The sequence below is a fragment of the Perna viridis genome, chromosome 1 (assembly GCF_037379345.1).
Source record: "Perna viridis isolate PV_CMFRI_1.1 ecotype Kerala chromosome 1, ASM3737934v1, whole genome shotgun sequence".
Classification (NCBI taxonomy): Eukaryota; Metazoa; Mollusca; class Bivalvia; order Mytilida; family Mytilidae; genus Perna; species Perna viridis.
Window position 1 is genome coordinate 21,483,849 of NC_142445.1, and position 27,842 is coordinate 21,511,690.

The 27,842-nt window shown below is 31.2% G+C and overlaps 1 protein-coding gene across 2 annotated transcripts; it reads left to right on the top strand.

Moving 5' to 3' along the window:
- The first annotated feature begins 483 nt into the window (after positions 1-483).
- LOC148627759 (inosine-5'-monophosphate dehydrogenase 1-like) lies at positions 484-27,675 on the top strand. 2 transcript variants are annotated; one of them, XM_088578284.1, is made up of 16 exons: positions 484-699; positions 3,088-3,186; positions 7,362-7,410; positions 7,855-7,956; positions 8,686-8,760; positions 13,378-13,584; positions 14,643-14,730; positions 15,401-15,503; positions 15,890-15,986; positions 16,552-16,636; positions 18,085-18,180; positions 19,174-19,317; positions 19,773-19,917; positions 21,727-21,870; positions 22,188-22,271; positions 24,164-27,675. In XM_088578284.1, the coding sequence occupies exons 1-16, from the start codon at positions 599-601 to the stop codon at positions 24,183-24,185; spliced, it is 1,641 nt and encodes a 546-aa protein (XP_088434410.1). In that variant the 5' UTR covers positions 484-598; the 3' UTR covers positions 24,186-27,675. The 2 variants fall into 2 exon arrangements, with proteins under 2 accessions (XP_088434410.1, XP_088434402.1); XM_088578276.1 differs by having other exon boundaries at positions 485-699; positions 16,552-16,642.
- The last annotated feature ends 167 nt before the right edge of the window (positions 27,676-27,842 follow it).

Here is a 27,842-nt window from a genome sequence, read left to right on the forward strand (position 1 = left end):
AAAATTTACTTAGATTTTGAATAAACATAGGTTTAGTACAGTATCAATACGCTTACTTTCATTTAAAATCATCACAACCGAGTTAGTAGGCAAAAACTATAAGTCGTTCACGGCTGAGTGTGTCAGTTTTTAACAAGCTGTTCACACATTTGCAATAAGCTGCAAAATGTCAGAAAACCATGGATTTTTGTCGTTCCATAATATTATTGATCGAGGAACATCTTTCAGACTTGCGCTGTGTAAGTATCGACCAAGTTGATGTATCTATAATCTTTAATCAGTCAACCTGTCGAATAAGAGGTTGGCAATCAGATACATATTAAAAAATTTTATGATGATTTGGTTTTGGATGGATTTTGGATACCGTTTTGCAGAGTAGATATATATTTATGAACGGATACACGGGCTGCAAGGATAACAAGGACGAACAATAGAGGTTATGTAAGGAGTTCACTCCATTACCATTGATTTTGTTATGATGTACAGTATATAACATCGTATGGTTATTATTTCAAATATGTACACTGGTATCAGTTAAGCTGTGTAAAAAAGGATACGCTCGATATTTATGGACAAGTGAAATACAACACTGTACGCTATGGAAGGCCAAGCAAATCAACAGATAACCCACCAAGTCATCCCATGTGCTGGGAAAAGATTAAACGAACGTATGAACCAACTTGGACCATCGGATGCAAGGTAAGAACTGTATATTATAAATGTATAATAGCACCATTACAATGACATACAATATCACAAACAAAGCGTTCGAAGGAGTAGTTTGAAAATGAAAGATGGAGTTGGTTTTTTACAATTTATATATATTTTAATCATCGTACGATTGGAAAATATACATGTACATGTGCATTATAAGCAATTAAAACTTAACTAGACATATACAGATAGCCGAAATGTAGAATGCGGAAACTCCCTCTTCCTGTGATTAGCTAAAGTGACATAGTTCAAATCAAATGTTTCTTTGATTGAATTGTTTATAAGTATACACACATCAACGTTAAAGTCAGGGTGGATTTTCGGTTCTTATAGTACCAGCTCTTCCGCATCTACAGTTTTGAGTTTTAAAGTACAACTGCACCTTCCTTTAATTGACAAGGATGCGACAGATATAATTAGTGAAATTTTTTTTTTTTGGTTGCCAGACCGAAAACGATATTTTTGTCATAGATTGAAAATGATTTTTTCCGAATATTTTGTACATATGTTTTTGTCGGAACGCTAAAGTCCTATATATAGTAAAAAATATCATTGGTGCCAAATCGACTCCATGGCCCCTAATTGACCACTATAGAACAAAGTCGATGATCTTATCAAAACATCTCTCTACTTTTTTTTTTTCATTTTCTATAAACATTTAAAATCGTGCACAAAATACTCAGTATGCACATTTGGTTATATTGAAAAAAGGGTTTGGTGGTTTGACGAACTTTTATCTGTTTAACTCTGTTGTATAAATTGCGGGTGTTTTGTAAATTACTTATACCATAATCGTATCCCCCATATACCGATTTTTTTTTTCAAGACTTTGGGTTCAACGGTCTCAATCAACATTTTTTCATTTAGACTACATAAAGAATTCCGACATAATATATGATTTAAATGTCTCTGCATCGACTATCTAGCGTTTCATTCAGTAGCAAAGTGCCTTCTTTTCGCGACAGATTAATTTCAAGTTGAAAAAAGTCACACTCGATCATGTTACTAATTTTTATATCAAAATAGCTTTGAATAGCTATATTTCACAGATCAGACGAGCCTTCACAGGGAGTGGACTCAGCGTACGTCCCATAATTTGGCATTTTTTAATGAAATCTTTGTCCTTCATTTCTATTTGTAAACACTCTCTAACACAAACTTCCTATTTTAAATCACCTCGATAACGAGTTATTTAAGGAATGGCTGTTATATATTTCGGCCTATGAAAACGTAGTGCACACTAAATAACTTGCGTAGCAGGTTATTTTAAAGTGTGTACCTCGGGCATTTAGGTTATTTCAAACAGACCGAGAAAAGTATAACAGTCATTCGTTATGATTTAATTAAAGTACCAAAATTTAACGAGTAAATGATTAAAAAATGTTTGATGACGTCACATTCATTACAAAAGTTAGTCCATGAGATGATAAACGAAATTTTTGGTCCAATTAGAAATCGTATTACTTTTGAAATAAAATTATTCTAGATAATGGAAGAGGTTGGAATTCCGTTCCTCCATATTCCAACGGTTAGATGACATCTTTAGCATTGTTGGAGTAAATATCAGGAAAATGTTCATGAGCGTATCGCTGACAGATTGACGAGGTTATAGAGGGTTAATAGTCAGTTTTAAACATGAGATGTGTGTATAATTTAAACTCCTTGAAAGATATTGCCAGGGACTTAAATTACACCCAATGGCTGGATGATAATTGGGGGTTTTACGGTCTTGACTATCATCACGGATCTCGCACGACCGCCCCCCTACGGGTATTCTATTAGTAATGCCAGTTAGTAGTAGAAGGTAGCGGAGCCCAGCCTTCGGGATACTTGACCGAAGAACCCAGTCAGAGTATGTCCTACTAGCGGCTGGGCTGCTGTGTTGACGCTCTGGCCTACTCCCGGACTCCACATGGGTCCGAGAGCGTTTCTCCACTCTAACTGTTTGGGAGTATGTCAGCGTGTAGAGTGTCATTGGCTGATATGACCAAGGACTCTATATACACTCCCTGGTATGGCTTATAAGTCTGTTAAAACAGAGACCTATATATATGTACACAAGGATTTATACATAGCATATTAAACTCCTTGATGTACACAAACCCTATTTATAATGTCAGAGGTTTTTTAAATGAGAATGTCGATTACTGGAATAGTTAAAAATAATGAAACAGAGTAATGTGTGTTGTTTTCTTGGGCCGAAGTGACTTAGTCCATTCTGAATGAGTGCCACGATGATTATCCAATCCCAGCAATCGACTGTTCACCTCTGACCTCAGCTACTGGTTCCCAACATGTTTGGGTGAAGTTACCAGATGACTCACCAAGAAAAACGTGAAAAGCTGTGACTAAAAGAAAAATATCTATTTACAGAATGGCTGATTATTTAATCACAGGCGGAACTGGATATGTACCAGACGATGGTTTAACAGGAGCACAACTTTTTTCCAACGGAGATGGATTGACATACAAGTTAGTGGAAATAAAAAAAACGAAAGTACATCCAGAATCTACATTTTTGTGCTATGATTCCTATTGAATATTGTCTAAGAAATGTCTGGGATGGGCACTGTCTATCAAGTAAAACTATATATTACAGTATGGTGTGTGAATTACATGTATTTATTTTAACAAACACATGTATATATACATCATAAATTTGAAACATTGTAATAAAGTCAAATGATATACATGTATGCATGTAGTAGTACTTGTTCATGTTTAAATCTGTCAAAACTACAGAATAAGACGTCTATAGATCTAGAAGCTGAGTATATCTTCTGAAAGGACTGGTATTTTTAAGGCATACCTGCTATAAACAGTTACTTTTGGAACAGCTCAAGTGGGAGATTTTGTCCCATTGACTCTGTCCCATGTAGGAGATTTTGTAATAAAAGCAAATTTTTGGTGTTCTAATGTTGGTAAAAATTCTACTGGGGAAATTCTTTTAGTTCTGCTTAACTTTCTATTAAAATGACATTGACAGTTATTTATCATTTATTTTTGTACATTAAACTTGATTGTTAACCAAATGTGGATGTCTTCCCCAGTGTCATTGCATTTTGTAGCTGCACATGTTGGGAATATTTACGATCTTGAAAATATCATATATGCTAATCAATGAACTCCTTAGGGACCAATACTAAATATGCCAGTAACTGAAATAATGACGTAAATTTGTCATTAACTTGGTCTGGATCCCTAATACACAGTTAAAATTGTGCTAAAAATAGAATCTCGTGAGGCAACACAATTCAAATACCTATTTGAAAATATATCTGTTTGATGCATGTTAAGGCAGTTCATATCTACATTTTTTGTATATACACACTGTGCTAGATGTATTTTAGTGTTTCTACAGAGGCTAGCCATGCAGAAAGCAGCATTTTTTTTTTACATGAAAGACATTTAAAATTGTGCCATGAATGTATGACCCTGATTAATGTATAAGAGTGTAAATGGATTTCTATTTTTGATGATGCTTAAAGGTTGGGGAGTATTTTTTGTTAATTAATTACTGTAAATCTCAGGTTTGTTGTTTGGATTGTCTCGAAAACATGCTTACATAATACTGATAGTGAAAAAAATAATGTGCTTTATTCATATGCAATGTACATTCAAGTTTTGTTTCATGTCTTTACACGGTGCTGAACTATCTTATGTGAGATGCAAATACTACTTTAAAAAAATATACCATTAAAATGGTCCTCATTTTCTCACACAAAAATGATTAAAGCTTCCAAAATCTTGGAAAAAAAACCTGTAATGTACCTGTACACAGAATGCTAGACAATCTATGCCAATTTTTGTAGTCTGTTCTCTGTCCTGTCTGTTCCATTAATTTACCAATGCCTGGTCGATCTATCCCTTAGTTAATCCATCCAATAGCATTTACATGTATAAAAACCTACTAATTATATTTATCATTATGTTTTTAAACTATTTTAGCTGGGTATAAAAATCCAATTTTTTTAGCTTTAAGACTGTTTTCTTATTAATTATTAATTGTTTACATAAACCTTTTTTAATGAGCTTAATTATCATTCAGGCTAATTAAAGGAAAAGCCACTTTTACTCTTATGAAAAATTATACCGATGTGAACAAAAAAAAAAATAACCTATAATGAAAAATATGCTTTTGTAAAATACACAAAGCTATGCAAAATTTTAAATCTTTGAAATATATGTGGAAAGCCATCTTGCAAAACTCTTTGTCTGAAGGAAGATCATAAGCTGACTTTAGACTATTTTTACTGATAGCTACTAATCAGCTTGTGACATCACTAAGTTGGTTTGGTACTGTTACAAGTACTGTATATAAATAAGTTAAAGAATATTCTGTAAATATTTCTACAATCCTATTTTTAGCTCACCTTGCCAAAGGCCAGGTGAGCTATTGCCATCACTTGGCATCCGTTGTCGTCGTCGTTAACAATTTTTCAAAACTCTTCTCTTCTGATACTACTTGACCAATTTGAACCAAACTTGGTATGAATGTACAGAACTGATGTGGGGATTTTTGATCCGTCGAAAAACATAGCTGCTTTAACTAAAAATAGAGCATAGGAGTCAGACAGTAGTTTTTCGCTTTTATCTCCAAAACCGTTAGGTTTAGCCAAATTCTGATGTGGATAAAATTATTCAGCATGAAGAGATCTATCTGTGATCAAATTTTGGTGAAAATGTGTTGAGCCATGTTGGAGTTATTGCCCTTTTTTGGACGTTTTCTTCTGTTTATGATGTTATTACTTTAAAAAATCTTCTCAGAAACTACTCTACGGAATTCAATGAAGTTGACATTTTTGTTTTATAGGGTATCCTTTACGAAAAGACAGATTTTTGATCGCTGAAAAAATATGGCTGCCATTTCTAAAAATAGAACAATGGGGTCAGACAGCAGATTGTTGCATACATCTCCAAATCTGTTAGGTTTAGCCAATAGCTTTCAATTGCTGAAATGATCCTTATTATTAGGCTTACAGATGTGTCCAGTGAATCAAATGGAGTCAAAATTGTCTGACAACTCCTTGTTAGAGTTCTTGCCCTTAAAAGGCAAAAATTTAACCAGGTGAGTGATTCAGGCTCCTGGGAGCTTCTTATTCTAATCACCAAAGCATGCTGTTTTGTCAAGCTTAGGATTGCACATATGGGAAAAGAGAAATATTAAAAAAGTTTTTTGACCGGCAACACAAACACTCTTCGGAACTAGCCATTATGGCATTCAGAGATTGACCTTAGACATACCCATTTTCAAGCAGCAAATCCTGTTGTTCGTCAGTGTTGCTTACACGTTGTGCCTAAATCTCTTCTTCTGTATATTTGGATTTAAATTATAGTCCCAAATTTGCACTTTCTTTGGACATCTTAATCACTTACCTATTTACTTTCATTTTACAAAATGACTTGGGGACGTCACAGCTGAACCGATGGTGGTGGCGCCAATAGGCACGGGAAATTCAAATTCCCTTATCATAAATCGTGATTACTTAGTTAAGAAAAGGGAATTATTTTATTTTCATGAACATTGAACAAATTAGTTTTGATATTTATGACTTGCACAATAACATAGTCTTCTTCTTTAACTTACTACTTACTACATGTAGTTTCAAATTTTACTGGCATGTTTTACATTGTTCTGTACATGTATGATCGACTTTATGTGATTTTCACCGAGGCGACTGTTCAGAATATATGTAATCTTTAGATTCCTTTCAGAGAATATGACTTACAGCAAGTATGATGAACTTTAGAAATTAAACTTTTAAATTTGTTTTCTCAAACCCCCAAAGTTTTCCATTTTACCTTGAACACAAACTTCTAAATCCTGATTAAATATTAATGTGGCATCAGCCAAAAACAGAAAACTTTGGTTTTTTACTTAAGCCATAATGATGCCATCATCAAGCAGTTTTTCAAATAGAGTTAACATCCTTTATATATCAAATAATTCTACAATTTTTTTTTAAACCAACCTTCTCATACACGTATATTGGTGCTTGTTTATTGTACACTGTTTAAGTGGAAGATAAACAGTATTGTACATCACTGTCAATGTTTTGAAATGATCATGCTGTTATGACTCAGTTGTCATGTTTATGACATTTTCAGGGTTAATCATTTTTTATGTATTAAGTCCAGTATTAGCAGGCTTATAAAATTTTCAATGATATTACTGCGATTTCTGGCATAGTACAGCATTTAAGACCTTTTATTTTTTTTTAAGCACAGTAATTGTAGTATTGGAAGAAAAAATATGTTGCAAATTAAACAGTGCCAAAAATTATAACCCTGGAAAGCAGAGTGTTATATGAGGTTGAGGAAACACAGCTCCTAATAAAAAATTAAATAAGCTGTAGTTTACAGCTTGCCATCAATGTTAATTGGAATTACACGAAAATTAAATCCTGATTGGCCATGAAAAGTTTTTGCTAGGTATATTCTTACATGTGCTGGTGTAGATTTCTTCTTTCTGAATGTTTTGAGTGGGAAATGGGTTCTTTAATAAAAATATTATTATTGACTTTGATGTAAACTTTAAATAGAAATCTGTATCTATTGATTTTTATTCAGATTTGAAATGTTGATTTTGTAATGAAATGAAACATAATAAAGTATCAGTAAGTAATCATTTTTTCCTTTTTTTTTAGTGATTTCCTGATATTACCTGGGTTTATAGATTTTACAGCAGATGAAGTGGTAAGACTTGAGAATATTGTTTCTTTAATAAATGATTTTCAATATTTCATGAATTCAAGACTAGTATGTCATATATGTATGTCAAATTTAGTATTTGTCCTTAATTTTAGTAGGAATAAAGACTGCTTACATGTAAATTCAGACATTACTAGTATTGTGTGCATTTATTATTGCTATTTTGCTAATTATTATTTGACTTTGTTTGAATTGTTGCTACAAAAAGGAAAAAAAAACCTGCATAATTCATATTAAAAATTAACATTATTTTCCGAACTTCGTCATTTTGAGATAATGGTTATTTTTGTGGCAAAAATAGAAAGCATAAAGTCAATTTTATTTGTTTGGTTTTGAAACTATATGTCTCAGGTGTTTTGAAAAAAAATCTACATCTGAATCTAACAAATAAGATCTAATTTTGAGAATATTCCAAATTTATGACCTCAGGATCTGACATCAGCTTTGACAAGAAAGATTTCACTGAAAGCCCCTTTGGTATCCTCACCCATGGACACAGTGACAGAAGCTGAGATGGCTATTGCAATGGCTGTAAGTTATATAAAAATTATACTAAATGTAAGGGTGTAATGATAGTTATAAAATTATAATTAAAAATGCATGTAAAAAAATGCATGAGGGAAAAAAATCTTCAGAATCTAGTCATCTAATTCTGTTTAAAATTCAACAAAATGGTTGAGTCTAGCCATCAATAAGGAGTAGGGTGCATACTACATGTAAACATAAAATTAGGGGGCTGTGACTTGCCTGCCTTCAAATGTGCTCGCCAAGCCCTATGGGAGAATGCTTTGGCAATTTTAAACCCTGCTATTGATTAATCTTATACAATGATTGATTAAAGTCAAGTATAAGGTTTGACCTATATTTGAAATAAGCAGGATTATGATAAAGTTAACCAGAGTTCAATTTTAAGTTGAGGAAGTAAAACAATGGAATTTTAAGTCAATATTGAAGAGCTTAAAAAAGGTTATTTGTTTACTGTTTATGCTATCCAGATAGATTGTGAAAATTTGATTTAATATACTAACATGTATGTAATTTTGTGTTTGAAGAAACTGAAAAAAAATAAGCCTAATTTAGAGGAAGAAAAAAACATAATCCATATATATGTAAAGGCATTGAAAACCTCCTAGAACAATTTTTAATGGAATAAAAAAATTAAGAATCACTTGAAAGTAAAGGGTTTTAAGTCTGTATGGTGTAAAATAGTTTTTGTTTGTGACATTTCTGTGTTGATTTCTATCTCCTAATTTATTTTAGCTTTGTGGAGGGGTTGGTGTCATTCATCATAACTGTTCAGTAGAATTCCAAGCGAATGAAGTACGCAAAGTCAAGGTCGGTATTTCATCTTTTAAGTCATGTATTTACGGTACCTTAAACTATATTAGTTAAAACTATCAGCATCTAGATTTCAGCTGAAAAAATATACGAAGAACTTACTAAGAGATACATTTGTTTGTTCTGAACTCTTTATGAATTGAATAATTAAAGCAGTATTATGTACAAATGACTTTGTTTTTTGTAGACAGTATATCATTTACTTGCACATGCTAAGATGCTTCTTGAGGCTAATGAACACTGTTTTCACAAGTTTTTGAGAAGAAGGTAAAGTTTTAGGATTAGGTGGAAAAATAAACATAGGCCAACGGAAATCAGATTTTCACTGGTTTCTGGCTCTTAATGAGAACACTGATGAATTATGAGAAAATCTACTGGTATTCATTGTACATGCATCATTTATATTATTTGCTTTGCTATTAGAGTCAGGTAAAATTTATGTACATGTACGAATGAAGAAAGTTATGTAGGAGCAACAAATAATGTCACTGAGTAATAGCTGAGATGGTTTTGCAAAACTTAAATTTGTTTCCATTTTAAATTGAAGTTATGTATTTAAGTTGATTTTTTTGTGATTTGTTTTGGTTATAAATAATATACCCCAGAACAAAGAATTAAGAGAGAAAAAAATAAACAGATTATTCAAACAAATAAGTCAAACACACCTTTTGTCTACAAAATTGTCTCAAATAAGCCTAGTTGTAACAGTGATATATAAACATTCAAGAACAATGATAGGATAGTGTCATTTTCAGGACCAACAAAAACATTCATATTCAAAATTCAGTAAAATTCTAGTCCATTACCTTTGTGATATGCAAGCTTAATCATTAATTTTACCATAAAGAGTGGAGAAATATTTTAAATCCAAAATAGGCTGAAGGAGAATCTGTTTCCCATGAAATTTTTATAAAACTTGTAAATGTGAAATGACCAAATTTAATCACTGCGTAGTAGTTAAAAAGTCACACACATTTTAATTACTGGCTTAGAATGGTAGCAGTCTAGTTAACTATTAATGAATTGACATATTTAAGATCAAAAACATCTACATTTATCGATGGTATCTGTGATCTTTATTAATTTCTTAAGTACCACCATTTTTATGGCGTCTTAATTATCTCTCAATCAACTAGATCCCCTACAATGATGTGATGAGATTGCTACTTAATTTGTGCTTACTCATTAATTTTCCATGTCATGTAAAACAAATACTAACTTTATGGTATTAATTTTAATAATGGCTTCCTGATTTATTACTGAATCAGCAATTTCATGTCAGCTACTACAGCAAAATAGCATTGATACTGTAGCACTTGCAAAAAATGCACAAGACTTAGTGTATTAAATGTATTGAACAAAATATGTTTCTTTCTAGGAATTAAAGTATTTGCCTTCAGGTACCAGTATCAATTTTGATATCCAAAGTGAAAAAGTAAAATGATCTTTTTTTCCATACATAAAAAATCAAGCTGATTTTGAGATTTCTGTTCTTTCCACTGAATTCAATCTAATTTGAATTAGACCTATCATTTGTTCCATTCAGTCACTGCATTTAGGATCTAACAACACCCCACTCTACTTTCTGTTCAGATGATCTCTCTGAACAGCCAATCATTTCAACTCTCATGATTTTGAGGGTATTATTCAAAGGGAAAACCTGAGGATTCTGAAAAGGTTATCTGAACAGAAAGTAGAATGGAGTGTTGTTAGATCATACATGCAGTTAATGATTCGAACTATTGATAGGTCTAATTTTAATTAGATTCCACTAAGTTTGTACCTGGAATGATCCCTGCACCTATTTTTGTGATTGATGTATTACTTCTCAAACAATTTTAATCTGTTACAGCTTTCAGTAAATTAGTTGACAACTAGATTTTATATAATGTGTCATTTAATCTATTAAAGTCATTCACAGATTGATTTTTTTTTTCGTATCCCCTTTTACAAAATTATGGAAAAAACAGAAGTTTGGATTATGTGATGTTCAATAAATGCATAAATAACTTTGTTGATTTATTCTTAAAGACTCTTAAAAAAAATGGGCTTAATCCTCAATATAATTTAAAAAAAACCAGCTATGTTAAACATGCAAGTAATGTAGAAAATAATTTGTTGAATTTCTCCATGATTGTAAATGCTAAGTTTCAGTAATACCTGTGACATTTTACATTCAGGTGCCATTGTTGTCTCTCTGACATATTCACCATATCCATTATCATTATTTTTATAGTCAATACTGTTTGAGTCACAGACTATGTGTAGTGAGTGTCCCTTAAGTGTGACTAATTTAAGCTTAATGCATATAAACAGTTTGTATAGTGTCCAGCTACGTACAAAAATAGGATACAACCAGGTTTATCTAAGTTTCTGGTAATCTGTTACTTAATAAATATTGAATTAAAACTATTCAATGTATACACTGTATTAATATACATGTACATATTAAAGACTTGCTACCTGCTTTTATGGAGACATTTGATGACAATTTTACGAAGATTAAAAATGAATTTTTACCTGTGGAATTTTTTTAGAAGTATATGTTATCTTAAGTATATATACAAATGGTAATTTGTTACCCATGCAATTGTTTTGTAACTTGTGTAGTATTTGTGCATGTTGAAGATATTTATTATTGTTATTATGAAAATGAAAATCTGATGCTGTAACTAGTGCATCTTTGTTGTCTTGTAATTGAAATTCATGTAATACATTGATGTATGAAACAAAAACATTAATGGTATTATATTGTAAAGAAAAACCTAAGTTGGTGGAGATTTAACATATGAGTCAAGGCTGTGTATGACATTGATTGTACATATGCATCTCATATATTTTTCATGTGTTGCGAATCATCAAGAAAAACAAAAGTTTTGGACAATCAAATTCAGTCATGAAAAAACAAAGAAATAAAAATCATTTGGCTTAATATGAGTCTGCCATAGGCCTTAACATATGAAAAGAGTATGGTTATACGATCTCAAAAATACAGTGGTCATGTATTGGTATGAGGCTGTCGTTTTCGTCCATGTCTTTGGCGTCTGTATACACTTGGTTTTCGTGCAATAACTTATTAGTAGGTTGATCATTATAAAATTTTTACCAATGTTCCAAACCATAAAAGGAAGGTTGGTATTGATTTTGGGGGTTACTGTTATGGCCAGAAACCGTTTTAGAATTAGGGACCAAAATGGGGCCTAAAACAAGCATTTCATGGAATTTAACTATATAACTCCAATAAAAGCATATATATTCTATACCACAATGGTCAGAGTTGGATTGATTTCTGTGGTAAAAACTGGAACTTTTCAGAAATAGGGAGCCAAAAGTGGGGTCAAAAACATGCATTTTCCTGATGTCCAGACGATAACATGACTATTAGTGATTGAATCTGTTTTAAATTGAATTACAAGGTGCCATACCACAGAAACAAAGACTTGGATTGATATTTTTGGTTGTGACTTGAGCCAAGTAAGAATAAAGGGTCATAAAGAAGTCAGAAACATTTAATTTTTTTCTGATTTCTTGATGATAGCTTTTTAATTTCTGGTCTGATTTTCTGATTTTGATTTTTTTTTATTAGATTCTTCATGAAAATCCTTGCCTGTATTTTTCAATCAGATTTCAGATATCTTTTACAGTTTTTGTTAGGGGGCCACCCCCAAAAAATTGTTTTTGGTGCAATTTTGAATTATTATTTATATTGGATTCCTCATGAAAATCTCTGACTGCATTTTTCAAGCAGATTTCAGATATCTCTTGTGATTTTTTAGTTATAAGCGGTCAAAGGGAACCATACCCCCAAAAAGGACTTTTTTTTATTTTTTTGTTGTGATTTTGAATTTTTTTTTTTATTGAATTCCATATGAAAATCCCAGCCAAAATATAAGGGCTTTAAGAGGTATGCTTACCAAATTAACCCTATCATTTACTGTTTTTGAGATAAGAAGTACAAAGTGATCCATGAATATACTCTGCAGCAGACCTTTATGCTAAAATTGAATTTTAAAATATTGTGCAATATTGTATCCAAATGAATTGTGTCCTTAACAACTGTAAATCCCTGTGTTAAGTGTTTCAAAAACTAACGCTGTGTCCACAGTTGCCTTCAATGAAGTGTTCAACTGGCTGTGGTCTTATCATGCTTTGCTTGGTGAAGCTTTTTTTTTCATATAATTTTTTGAAAATAATTCTTTTGCATGTCTTTTTATATGCACAATACCATTACTTTCCATTATGAAAACTTATGCAGGGCCTAATTTATTTAGAGATAGAAATGAGCAAAAAATTCTCCTTGTTTGTGCTCACTTTTCATACACATATTTTAGCTGCGAATTCGTAGCTTTTGATCTTTTTTTTTATTTTGCAATCTAGCGTTAAAAAAATACAAAAAAATAGTTAGAGCTATGTTTCGCAGCTAACACATATTTGTATTTGACAGTGAAAAGTTTTTTTAATACAATACATAGAAAAAAACGTCAATATTGTTATTTTACAAACAGAATTGACCAAAACTTTTTGTCGTCAATGTCTTGATTAGGCCCTGTACATGCATATTCTAAAGACCAGTAGCACATAGAAGTAGTGTAATTTCTATTTTTCATTTAACAGAAATATGAACAAGGTTTTATTCTGGATCCAGTGGTCATGTCCCCAAACAACACAGTTAATGATGTCGTAGAAGCCAAAAAAATGTTTGGGTTCTCTGGGATTCCAATTACAGAAAATGGACATATGGGTGAAAAGTTGATGGGACTTGTCACACAGAGAGATATTGATTTCTTGTTGAAAGATGAATTTAATACTCCATTGTCTGATGTAAGTTACTTACTCTGATTAAAAACTTTTACAATATTGTTTATAAGAAGTACAGTAGATAATTTTGAAGAATGTTACACATACATGTAGTGTGTTTGATTGGATAATATATAACAACATTTGCAGAGTATTGAATTTTGGGTTTCATCATTGCTAAACTATATTCATTGTTCATATTTAATCAGATATCTCTTATGGTTTTTGAGATATAAAGGGCCAAAGGAGACCGTACCCCCATAAATGGACTTTTTATTTTTTGTGATTGTTGTGTATGTATGTACTGCCCATCATACCCAATGGCATATTGATTGCTTTAAATATATTCAAATACAAAATTCATCAAAATATTTATATAGGGTTTCATTATAAAAATGATGCAACAAATACAATGAAAAAAATGTCATAAAAGAAATTTCCTGATTTACAATACATGAAAAAACTCCTGATTTTTAACATGCAGTTTTATTTAGTAGATATTTTTTTAAACATGAATGCTTAAATCTGTGGTGCCTAAAAATCCTGATTTGGTTTAGCCAGGTTTTTTTCATTGGTTGAAATTCATATAAAACTTTTAAACTTGTCAAAATATGACTTGTTTAGAAATTAGAGAGACAAGGGTACTTCTTAGTATATCTTAATTATGCTGATCTCTGACTTCCTTTTAAGAATTGGTTATGATAAAAATTTTGTCTATTGAAAAATAACATAAATTTTCCATGTGCATATTGTTTATTGCGCGAAGTACAGTAAACAAAATATGCACATGGAAAATTCATGTTATTTTTCATTAGACAAAATTTTTATCATAGCCAATTCTTATAAATTAATTTTAAAACATATTTTTATCTTTAAACATGAGAAAAGTAGCTCTGAATTTAACTGAATAGGGGCGTGTCAATATTTTTTTTTATCCATTGAGATATAACAAAATTATTTTAACCAATCAGATTACAGTATTTATATCAAATTAATTTATTGTAAAATGAAAATACAACTATTACCTTAAAAAAAACTCTTTAATAATAATTTTACAAGAAAGGATCAATATTCTTTTATAGGTTATGACAAAATTTGAAGATTTAGTGGTGGCTCACTGTGGTGTTACACTAAAAGATGCTAATTCCATATTGCAGAAAAGTAAAAAAGGTAGAGTTTTTTTATAGTATCAGTTAAAAGGGAGTCCTTTACAAATTATTTGCCAGGTTTAGGTCTCATGTAGTCACCAGAGTTTGTAAGGGGAACCAAAGTTAAACAATACAAATAATGAACAAAGTATTGAAACTGCCAAAATGATGGAAAGTGTCTATAACCCTCAATACATGCTGGTCTGTAATCTATGTTCATAGTAGAACTCATGGTTGTAAAGTCGTGAATCTAACCATTTTACAATAACAGTAACATCACCACTCATAGTAACTTTAGAACACTTATTTAAAGCTATGCCTAAAAGATAGTATTATTTTTTTCCTTTTTTTTACCTTCTTATGAGTATGCAAAATGTATAATAGTATTTTGGTGGGATGACTTTTAAAGGAGCATGTAATGCTCTTTAAATAACTTGGTAATTGCATTCAATAATGTCTTTATGGTAGTGCACTCTATATATTCTATTATGTTTTGGCTTGCTTGATTGATCACAGAAACATATGAAGCAATTTTTAACATACACTTCAGTTCCCATATTAGTTTTAAATCTGTAGGATACATTAAATTTTCTGTTGACTTAAGCAATTATCAAAAAATCCGTAAGTTATTGGTACTGAGTGGAAATAATTATGGTTACTGTTGATATTAATGTTGCAAAAAATAATTACAGGGAAACTTCCCATAGTTAATGACAAAGGCGAATTAGTATCATTGATAGCTAGAACTGACACAAAGAAAAACAGAGAATTTCCACTTGCATCTAAAGATGAAAAGTAAGTTGCATCTTTCAACAGATATTGTACACACATTTTTATAATTGCACTTAAAAGAAGTTTTAACCAACACATGCTAGTGTTAAAAAAGAGTATTTTGAATTCAAATGTTCATGATGTTTGCTGTCACACATTTTATGTGGTAAGTATTGCTTGTGTATCAGTAGTTCTAAGGTACAAATAATGATTTTATTCTTTCACCATTTTTAGTTGTCAATATTGCATGATATCATTGTTGTAATTTTAATTTTATTGAGCTAAATTAATTTAAACTAATGTATTAAAGGTACAATATCCTTCCTGTTTTTTTTTTTTATAATCAAAATACACTACAGTATTTTCCTGACTGTATGTTATTCATTGTATAATTGATTTCAATTCTACAGAAAACAGTTGTTAGTAGGAGCAGCAATTAGTACACACAATGAAGATAAGAAAAGATTAGATGCATTAGTGGCAGCAGGAGTAGACTTTGTTGTTCTGGTATGCTTACTTATAAATCTCCTTGTGTAAAAGTATTTTAATGTCTGTCATTCCATTGAAAAACACTGAAAAAACATAATCATAGAGTTCGAACAAAACATAGCACATTCTTAGTTTTATGAGTATCAAGAACCCTATCAGTTTTAAGGTTGCAAGTCAAAAGGCAAGATTAAATGGAGACCAAACTTCCAATAAAAAAAATCATTGATGAAAATTATTTATTTGAATAAGAAGACACAGAGTTTTGTAGGAGGTAGTTTCCCCAAGTCTGATATTCTTTAAAGAAGGTTTGGGGAAGTCAACTATATTGTACTGGACCTCTCACCATGCATTCTCCAGTAAAAAAATTCAATAGTTGAAATCATTACATCGTGTCTTCCAGTAGCTATACAATTTACTTAAAGTGATCGTTCCTCATTGTATTACAATGATTGAATAGAACATTCAATTCTTGATTAAAAAAAGGTATTGTATTGCTATGAAGTCGAATAAAAGAAATATATAAATTTTGCCAGTGTATGATCTTACACCTTTAGTCATTATTAACTAGCTATTTTTTTTTTAGGATTCATCCCAAGGGAATTCCATATATCAGATAGAGTTCATCAAACATGCTAAAAGTTTATATCCAGAGCTACAAGTCATTGGTGGTAATGGTATGATGATTAGGCATTTTCTTTCTCCTCTCACATCCCCCTTCCTTTCAAAGTGTGAGAGATCTTGGGAAAGTTCCCATTGGCAAAATTTTAATTTTATTCTCAAAAACCCAGTAGTGTTCTTCACAGAGGTAGCCTCCATAAGCTTGGATCTAACTGTTAAGATAAGAGCCTGTGTTCATTCATTTAGTTTCTGTTAGACAAGACTGTATATCCTACCAAATTTGCTTTGTTAACTTGTTTCATAAATTTGCTTATTGCTGCTTAAGTATTCTTTCTTGCCTATTTTACTACCCATAGCTAGTTTCTTGCATATAATTTCTTCTTTTATTTATACCTTTACCATCTGATCTATCATTCTATCCTTGTATCATCTACTGTGCTGTATTTAGTATTTCTTTATTCTTTTTATCCAATATTTGTATCTTTTCTCATCACCCTCTCTACTAAAATATCTATTTCTAACACTTCATTGTTGTATCCACTTTTTAATAGCTTTAGACAAACAGTATCTTCAGATCTTTTGACTGATTTTACTTGATATTTCAAGAACCCTACCTTGTGCAACTAAACCGATAACAAATTAAGAAAAAGATTTGTAGGCTAGGTACAGTTAGGCCCATATTTGGCTAAATCATGACAGGAAATTGGAAATTTGAATTTTTTTCTGTTATTTAGAATGTTAAATGTATGGTTTAGCATATTCAACCTATTTCAATGATTGAAAAATGATACCTTAAATTCAGAAATCTGCAAAAATCTATCAAATATGCCAAAATTTGGTACTTTTCAGAAGATTTTTGTAATTTCTGACTGACTGCCAGCTTCACCCAAAATTACGATTTCTAAATGCCACTTTGATAGGAGTTCAAATCAGTCAAGGTAAACATTGATCACATTGGTGGAAACAATTGAAAATAACACTGGTAGCAATTGAAATTGGCATTTTTGCCCATTTTGTTGTTTTTGGCAGATTTTAGGATTCCATAAAACTGACAATTGATGTAATTGCGAAAATTTAAAACCATTATAAAACAAGTTAATCAACCATTTAAGAGTGCATATCACATTTCTATCATGTACTTCAAACTTTTTTTTTCTTTACATGGGAGGGGTTTGTTTGTTTGTTGGGGTTTAATGCCGGAGCAGCAATATTTCAGCTATATTCAGGCGATATGGCCTTAACATACCTTATCTTTACAATAAAAATGAAGATATCTTTTTATCTCATGGACATACATGTAAATTCATGTGCCTTTTTTTTTTTAAAATAAAGATTAAATTCCAATTTTTGAAACACTCTTGATTGATCGATTGATTATTGCTTAACATTCAATGGCAGATGTTTTATGCATTTCAGGAAGAGAATGTTTGACCACTCTACAAGGATATGTCACTGGCTTATCTTGCTCATACATATAATGATGTGTTTCTCTTTTTAGTTGTAACAGCAGCCCAGGCAAAGAATTTAATAGATGCAGGAGCTGATGGTTTAAGGATTGGTATGGGGAGTGGATCTATCTGTATTACACAGGAAGGTTTGTAAATGATACCTGTACTTCAAGGTTTTATGATTTTTAAATTTTTTGGAGGAAGATTTTTTTATTTGGTTCATTGTCTTATTATCCACTTTATGCAGGTTCCATTTCCTTATTAAAGATTCAGTTTCACTTAGATATGTCAAAATTTTTTTCTTGCGACAATTATACAACATGATACAGTAAAACCTTGTTATAAATGCCACTATCTGTCCAGGCAAATTTTGGCGTTGTAATGAATTTTGCGAAAAATTGAATTTGATGAAAAACTGGAAGTTTGTTTGATGACTATAATGGAATGTCTGATGGACTGACATCCAGAAGAGGACATTTTACGACTGACATGTTGATCAAATAAACAACAATAGCAACATTTTTATTTTTTCAACTTTATTCAGAATGAAAAATAAGTCTGGGGTTGTAAAATTGTATTGCAAAGAAAATAAAAATGTGTTTTCACAACAATATCTTAATTACTTCGACAGGTTATTGTAATCTTCTTGACAGATTGTTTATGTACCTAATTACGACAATGTTCTTCTGTTATCATTGATGTTTAAATATATTGATTGGCATTGTGATTGAGGTTTTATTAACTGTTAAATGGTTGTTTGATCTTCAAGTACATTTGTGGATGAAGATACGCTAGTTTGGCAGTAAAACAGGGTTGTTTGCATGTCCAGAATTATGGACAATGAAAATTTATGGCATTATGCAAGTTTGGCGATAACTTGAGAGGCATTATATCGGGGTTTACTGTAATATTATCTTTACAGTCAAACCTGTCTAAAGTGACTTCCCATATGAGAGCAAAATCATGATATTGAAAAGAAACTGGTGGTCTCGACGTACAAGTTTTTTTTAAAATAGAATGCGCTACAAAGTGAGATTAGGTTTACTTTAAATACACTTGGTAGTGATATATTATTATTTCCGAGGTGGCTTTTAAGACTATTTTTGTGAATGCCTAATATTAATACTTTCCATTTCTAGTTATGGCAGTGGGAAGGCCACAGGGTACAGCTGTGTATAAAGTAGCTGAATATGCCAGAAGATTTGGGGTACCAGTCATTGCAGATGGTGGGATACAGACAGTCGGACATATCATTAAAGCTTTAGCACTTGGTGCTTCTACAGGTAAGAATGAATCATAGGAGGCCATTTATAGGCTGTGTGGGAAGGTTTCTCAGTGTATATACTGTAGTATTGTAATTGTATACCCATTGTAATAAATAGACTTTGTAACAAATAGTTGTTATCATTATTTGAATTCAACATCTTAAGAAATTCAATGATTAGGCTCAGTTTTAGTTATCATATCCATTACTTATCAAAACTGATGGTTGATTAGATAAAGCAATGCATTTTTATGGTTTATTAAGTTTGACTGTCAGTCTATTAAAATGTCTTTTGCCTTTGTTCATTAAAAAATTACCACACTGAGTTTTTTCTCAAAATTTCATTTTCAAGCAGCTTTTCAAAATTTGATTTGAATGATTCATTTAATCATGTGAACTCTCTTTGAATTTAATTTCAGTTTAACCCTTACATAATTTTAACAATACCTAAAAATGGGAAGTTCACTATTTCAGTTATGATGGGATCAATGTTAGCAGGTACAACAGAAGCCCCTGGTGAATATTTCTTTGCTGATGGTGTTAGGCTGAAGAAATACAGAGGGATGGGTTCTTTAGATGCAATGGAGAAACATCGCAGCAGTCAGAGTCGTTACTTCAGGTAATAGCATTAATTAAATAAAAAAAAATATGCTCATGATGAAAACAACTGTCTTGAAGTAAAGGGTCTGGGGTCTAGTAGTAGCCTTAGTGTACTGAAATTTGTGGGCTTGAATTTTTGCTATGTCATACCAAAGTCTGTTTGAATTGGTTTTCAGTTTTTCTCAATCAAGTCTTAGTCATATTATTGTAGAAAATTGTGACAGTTACTTTATTTGAATACAGTGGTGTGTAAAAATATAACTGCCTTTCCTGGGGTTGTTGTTACTGTTGTTAGCATGTGTAAAAATATAACTGCCTTTCTTTGGGCTGTTGTTATCTATTGCTAACATGTGTAAAAATATAACTGCCTTTCATGGGGTTGTTGTTACTGTTGCTAACATATGTAAAAATATAACTGCCTTTCCTGGGGTTGTTGTTACTGTCGTTAGCATGTGTAAAAATATAACTGCCCTTCCTGGGGTTGTTGTTAGTGTTGCTAACGTGTAAAAATATCCAGCTTGAAAGAGTAATCAAAAGAACCAAGGTTGTAGCGGTAATCATAAGAATGTAATCCAGGGACAAAGACCTGACATGGAAAACAGACATACACAACAAAGAACATAAAGTAACTAAAATCATACATACAAAGTAACAAAAGTAAATGAGCAACTCGGACTCCACTAAAAACTGGGAGCATGGACCAGGTGCACCGGTAGGGTAAGCTTCCTCTGCTTTTCTAGAAACTCTCGCCGAGTTGCTCATAAAAAGTCAAGTCTGGGGTAGACAAACGAGGAAAGGAAAACTATGACCCGTTGAATAAATCAGTTTTTATGGTGCAGATGGATACACCATAACGATCCACGAGTTCATGATGACAACCATATAACTTGTGTAGTGATGACTTCAATCTTGTAGCAACATAACCCTGATCTAGAAGCCTATTTGTTAGAGTTCTAATGCAATAAAAAAAGTTTGTGTAGTTTTGGCAAGCTCTGGCGTAACGTATGAGTTGTGGTATGAACACTCCTCACACAAGTGCTGAAGGGATGTTGCCACAGATGAAAGGAAAGTTGACAATTCTGAATGAAAAGTCATCACATTTGTCGTAAAGTTTGGTAAGTAGTTTTCCTTTACCATCGATTTCTAAGAGTAGGTCAAGCTATGAGGCTGACTTCACAGTGTCTGTAGTATCTTTTATCTCGAGTTCTTTTGGGTAGATGCGATGTACCAAATCCCCAAAATTAGGATTGTTTAAAGATGATACATGATCTATATAGCGGAAACTGAGATTGAAGGATCTAGCCAAATGATATTCTTTCTTTCTGATCAGATCAGCTATAAAGTCAGCCTCATAAGAGTGAAGGAATAGGTCAGCAAGTAAAGGAGCACAATTTGTTCCCATTGGAATGCCGACCGTTTGTTGAAAACACGTCCACCACACTGGACAAATATGTTGTCAATTAAAAATTCCAGCATTTTGTAAACATCTTCCTCTGTATATTTGGAAGATGATTTGTAATTATTTCTTACAAAGTATGAGGAATCTCTACCAAGAACTATATACAAATACAAAGCAGGGTTCATGTTATTGACAAAATTTTGGGTGTCAGTTTTCATGGTTTAGGGGAAAAGCAGAAGTTGATTCTTGAATTCATGGTTTTGATGATCCTGTCATACAATTTAAAATAAATAATCCTTTTCATTGGGAATCAAATTTTGTTGTTTACCTTGCCCACGAAATCCACGAAAATTGTTTCCCCACGAACAATAGCACGTTCACAGTAGTGGTATTCCTGGTATTATTTTTACATTCTCATTTGTTTTCTAGTGAGAGTGACAAACTAAAGGTAGCCCAAGGTGTTTCTGGTTCTATTGTTGACAAGGGATCAATTCAGAAATTTGTTCCTTACCTTATCGCTGGGATCAAACATGGATGTCAGGATATTGGTGCTAGGACTTTGTCTCATGTTAGGTAAGTTGGTATATTTTAATACATAATGAGGCTTATGACTTTGTAAATGATTTTGCCAATGCTTGTCAATTGAGGAAAAAAAATATTTTAAAAAGCCTTGAGATCAAAATTTAATTATGGTAATTGAGTCAGATTTGTTTTGCATCAATTTTGTTTCCGAATTAAAGATGTATTTATTCTGTGAAATTGTTGAGCATAGAACAAGTCATTGTAAACTTTTAGATTCTTTATGTATTTAGATGTTCATTTAAGATACGAAAGGTATGCAACAACTTTTTAACATGTTTACATTTTAAAGTCAATCTCTATTTAAACAGGTCAATGATGTATTCTGGAGAGTTAAAGTTTGAGAGGAGAACAACATCAGCTCAGATTGAAGGAGGTGTGCACAGTCTTCACAGGTTGGTCTTTAGTCATCCTCTCTGCATGCTATATTTAATTCTTTACTTTACTGATCTTTTGATTAATGCTCACGTCATATTTTTTAAAGCTTCTGCTGGGTATTTTTGTACATAGCATTTGGGTAATTCTGAAAGAATAATTTTGTTCTTGTAGCACTGATTATTTTATTTCTTTGATTAGTGTGTTGAGAATATAAGGTAAGGTGTGACCCACAAGTGTGATTTATCCTGCTAAAACCAGCACAATTCCTGAATTGAGTGTTTGAATAGACAATCTGATCATTTCATTTTTGTTTTGGAAGTTGAAAAGTGACAAAAAATGTGATTTTGTGGTGCTGATTTTACTAAATAGTCTATCCTACAATATGCTATTTATTCAGACATTGGTGATGTCAACCCTGTAAAATTTGTTTGCATGACATTAGCATTTATTACAACATTTGATTGCTTTCAAGAGCTGAATTTCCAAAGTAAACAAGGGCAAATGTTATTTTTCTATCTTCTTGATAGGGCATCTGACCTGGCTATTTATTCCTGATCTAAAGGTTGTAAGCTGTTGTTTTTTATGGCTATCCCCTTTTGAATTGTCACAATTTAACTATTTTTTGGCTTAGATTCAATTCATTTGTAATATGATTATTTCTGTGGTTTATTTTGAAAAGAATTGTTTCATCATTTTGTTGATCTGAATTTTGTTGGTTATTTTTTAACACATTATTTGAAATTAGAAAATGATTTTTAAAAAGATTTTGAATTATATACAATATTTTATGGTTTATAAATGTATTATGTTTGTTGATTTCTGTTTTGTATTTTTTTTCATTTTTAAACCACACAAACATTAGTGATCATATAATGTTATTGTGCAGTCATCATCGTCTGGGGACACTTTGTTTCAGTGCAACAACTTTAGTTGTGGTTGAACAATTGTTATAAAATTTCGATATGATTTTACTAACCACTAAAGGAAGGTTCTTATTTAATTTGGGGTATGTGGCCCCTACCCTTTTAGGATAAGGAGTAAAAAAGGGTAAAAATAGGTGTCATTAAAACCCATGGAGAATGTTTGTTTTCCTTCCCATTTTGATTATTCTTTTTTATTGTGTTCTTTATGTAATTCTAGTGTTTTTGGACTGTTTTCAAGTTTTAGAGGGTTAAAATTGACAATCCTAAAAAATTCAACCTTTTTGTAAAATTTCAATTTTTTTTTTTATTGGATTCCTTATAAAAATCCCTCAATCAGATTTCAGATATTTTATGGTTTTTGAGTTAAATGGGGTCAAAGGGACTTTTCTTTTTGGTCTGATTTTGAAAATTTTTAATTGAAATTCAAATTTTGTGCAAAATATTGTCCAAACCATTTTGTTGTATCCATAATCCTTATGTTTAAGTGTGTCAAAAACTAATATTATGTCCACACTTGCCCCAACTGTTCAGGGTTTGACCACTGCAGTTGTATCATGCTGAGCTCTGTGAAGCTTTTTATATTTAAGTTATTTAAGATTTAATAACTCATAACTCAAAATTCACAATTAGATGTTTTGTATTGAAATAGGGTATAGTGGTTTTTACAACACTATAAAATTCATTTTGCAAATTAATATAAAGGATTATCAGAAACTTAAACAACAATCAATAAACTCAAAACATCTGTAAATCAAAACTGAGGATTTTACATCTAGCATTTGGGATCATAAGAGATGCCATTTTGTTTTCTTTGTTTATAGTATGCAAGTTATAACTTCTTTAATTGAGAGGTTTTTTTTAAATGTTAATATACTTTCAACATTGGTGATACACAAACCTTTATTTCTTTTTACAGAAATGAGTTATTTATTTATCATGTTTATTTTTGTAATTATGTGACAATTTTTTGTTGTTTTCTTTTTCAGCTATGAAAAGAGACTCTACTAAGCAGTAGTTATAGACACTATACCAAAGGGAGATTAATCTGCACTTTGGAACATCAGCTGAAACTTTTGGTGTGAACAATTTTCCTGGAAGCAGATTTTTTTTATTGCTTTTAACAAAAATATGTTTGGTTGGTAATTACAAAGGGTTAGGATCAACGGAAAATGTATTTATTTAACAAATGAAATTGACGGTTACATACAACATTCTTTTTAAGTCAATGAAAATGTTACCTATTATTTTAACTGTTCAATGCAAAGCAGTATAGAAAAGAAACAAGGTTATTTTATAGATAACAGTGATTAATTCAATGTTCCCTGAGTAAAAAAATATCTAAAAGTCACATTGTGAAGTCATTTGGTAGTTGGGCTTTTTCCCACTAAAATGTCACAACATGATTATCAATCTTTCATTCACAAAATTAAAAACATATGTTGATAATAGCAATAAATTAAGTAGAAATCTGTACTGTAAATAGGAGAATCAATTGGTTGTTGTAAATAACCAAAATATATATACTGGTGGTAAGACGAATTAACTCCTGCCTGGAAGTTCTGCACACTGGTCAAATCTGTGTGTTATTCACTCTAATTAATTATCTCATCAACAGACCGGCTGAAAAGATTATTATTTTAAGGACAGTGTTCAATATCTATTTATCCTTCTTATTGATTTGTATGTATACATGAATTCCACCAGATCCCAAGAAATATAACTATTACCACTGTAAAGCATGGATGTTACAAACATCCTCATCATTGATCTTTATTTACGAATATGTTTCAAGTCAGTTAATGAAACTCAAATAAGATACCCAGGTTAAATACTTAGCATTTAGTGCATAAATCTTGGACTCTGCCAATTTACTCAATATGATATTAGCTCAATTTTGAAGTTCAGAGTTATTGCAATGTTTAACTTTTGAAATCTACTACTTAGTTTCATATTAACATTAATGTAAAATATCAGAAACTCTAAAGAAATGGTGAGTGCTTCATCAGTAATATCACTTTCTTCTTTATAGTCCAATTCATTATACATGAAGCTCAATTTTCAGGAAAATCATTTATTACCCATGAAAAGGATTTTACTCATGACAGTGAATACATTTACTTTACAATATTTTGTAGATTAGTTTTATTACTATGTACGAAGTTGATGCAATATATATGTTATATGAAATCGTATGTGCAATTAGTTCTCGATATAATTGGACCTTTTCATCATTAGTAATTATGTAATATACAACGTCACAAAATTTTAAATCATAATTTGAAAGTTTTGTATTATCTACCATTTTCTGTAAATCTATTTGGTAACTTTTTAAAGATCTGATCAGTTTGTTTTCTTTAAGCAGGAGTAATGTACCGGTAGATGTGCTTGATTGAAATGTGAAGACGTAAACTTTTATCATAGGGTTATTGATAGTTATTAAGTAAAACATTAGTGCCAGTGTTGGAATTGAGTTACTGATTAGTGCCAGTATTGGAATTGAGTTAGTGTAGCCAAAACAATCTCTCAATTGCTTTCTTTATTGCCTAGTAGTAAAATATGTGATCTGAGGTACTGGTAGTCACTTGTAAGATTTTATCATTTTATAAACAATTATTTTGATGTAAGTGGAAGTAATCATCTGTCTTTTATGAATGCAATTTATCTCTGAATTAAGTGACTCATGCATATTTATTTGATTTCCTATAAAATTCAACAAAAATGTTTGTTACTTTTGCTATGTGACAGTGACATCTTCAATCTTTTTTAATGAAATACTCGTTAAATATTGATTCTAAAAATTAAGTTGTAACAAAATTTGTAATTTTTCTGTCTATTTGAAACTACCTCAATGCATATGTGTGCACCATATGAATGAGGCTATTTCTTCTTAGACAGAAAAAAATATTCAGGCCTTAATAATGTAAGGAAAATAGCTACAGGGTAAGCTTTGGAAATAGAGTCAATCAAAATCAGACTGGAGTGATGTCTTGTAAATAGTATGAAGTGGGTCCATTGTTTTTTGGGTAAACAAATCTCTGAACTTATTCATATTTTGTGCTTATCATCCTGGGTGCTAAGATTGAATAGTCAAGTTATTTACTGACACAAATTGTTCATAAATTTGTTATTAATTGAAATTCCATGTCTAATTCACCATTATGTTCATATTTTTTTGTTTTTGTTTCTTAAAGCCTATTTTACCAATTTCACTCAACTTTGATTTGTGCCTTTTCAGTTTTACATGTGTTAACATTAGTTACCTGTGCCTTTTGGTAGAGAAAATTTATTAGTCAGTACTAAATTCATAATATACTAGTAGTTGTTTACCTGAAGTGTTCTATCTTATATAATTAGTACCTTCATTTCTGTTATTTATTTTCAAACCTCAGCGGCCGACCCAGGGAGAGGTTTGGGAAGTAGGTGCCACCCTTTTGTTGGATTTTTTGTTTGTTTTTTTATTACTTTTGTACGAAATTTGGCAAAATTAGCAAATAATGATGACTTGGAAAAAAACTCTTTCTATAAATTTCTTGGTTAGAACCATCCCCCCTTTTTTAAAAATAAATTTCTTGGTCTGAATCGGGTTGACACACTAATTATTGTACCATAAAATTGCATAATTTCATCTGGTCTCACAAATTTACATGGTAAATATAAGCTTTAATTTGCATAAATTTGCATAAATTTGGACATATATTGGTACGTCAGGTAATGATAATGTATTCCCTACCTCCAGAGTTGCCATTTATATCAATATACATGGGTCTCATTTACAGGATTATGTGTATTGGAAATATGATTTGTGTTATTTGTCTATTTCATTTGTCCTTGAAAATACAAAACCTCTCAACGAAACACTTTGATGATATTTATTCCAGGAAATATTTTGAAAATTTCTTAAAATCTGGTGACTGTTGATGACTTATTTGTCTTTTTTTATCATTTTTTTTTTATGGTGAATGATTTTCTATTAGGATCTGGAATATTTATTAAAATGCATAAATAAAAACTCAGTTTTGGATTTTTTTTTGGAGGGGGGGTTTCTTTGCTTTTACAATTGTCGTTGGTTATTCATTTGAATATATTTACCTTAGGGAGACTTACATCATAACAGTTGTTAAATCTCATACTGTTTCATGAACATTAATAAGGTGGACATCATTGCAGATTATTACACCCCTTCTACAAATTATGTAAATTCATATTCTGAATATGAATTCTAATTTCATTTAGAATTTCTTGTAGCCAATAAATGCAGAAATAGAGTTGTCAGTAATCTGTTATATAACTCTCTAATTGTATATACATGTAGTATGTTAGCATCTGTATGCAAGGTTAAGGTGGTCTTGTTACTTGTTGAATGTAAAGAAATGTTTGGATTAGTGCTGTATTCTTATTGTTGTATATTCCATGTTATACATTGCCATTGTTAGTATGTCAGAAATTTACATGTTAATGTGTTCTCAATACAATAAAAGAATGTTATTTTCAAGTAAAATGTGTTGTTGGTTGGAATGAGACATTTTTACACATTTTTTTAAGCTTTTACATTTATGCTTTGGTCAGTACCAAACCTTGCTTCATCAAGTACAAAATCTTGCCATCTTGTTCATGGCTGTAAGTACTGTACTGCACACTGGTACAAAACCTTTCCACCTTGTCTAT

Excerpts from the sequence above, each read along its gene's own strand:
- LOC148627759 (XM_088578276.1), top strand. The coding sequence starts at position 599 with ATGGAAGGCCAAGCAAATCAACAGATAACCCACCAAGTCATCCCATGT. Across the intron at positions 19,918-21,726 it reads AGTCAGAGTCGTTACTTCAG|TGAGAGTGACAAACTAAAGG; the intron begins GTAATAGCATTA and ends TTTGTTTTCTAG. Across the intron at positions 21,871-22,187 it reads AGGACTTTGTCTCATGTTAG|GTCAATGATGTATTCTGGAG; the intron begins GTAAGTTGGTAT and ends CTATTTAAACAG.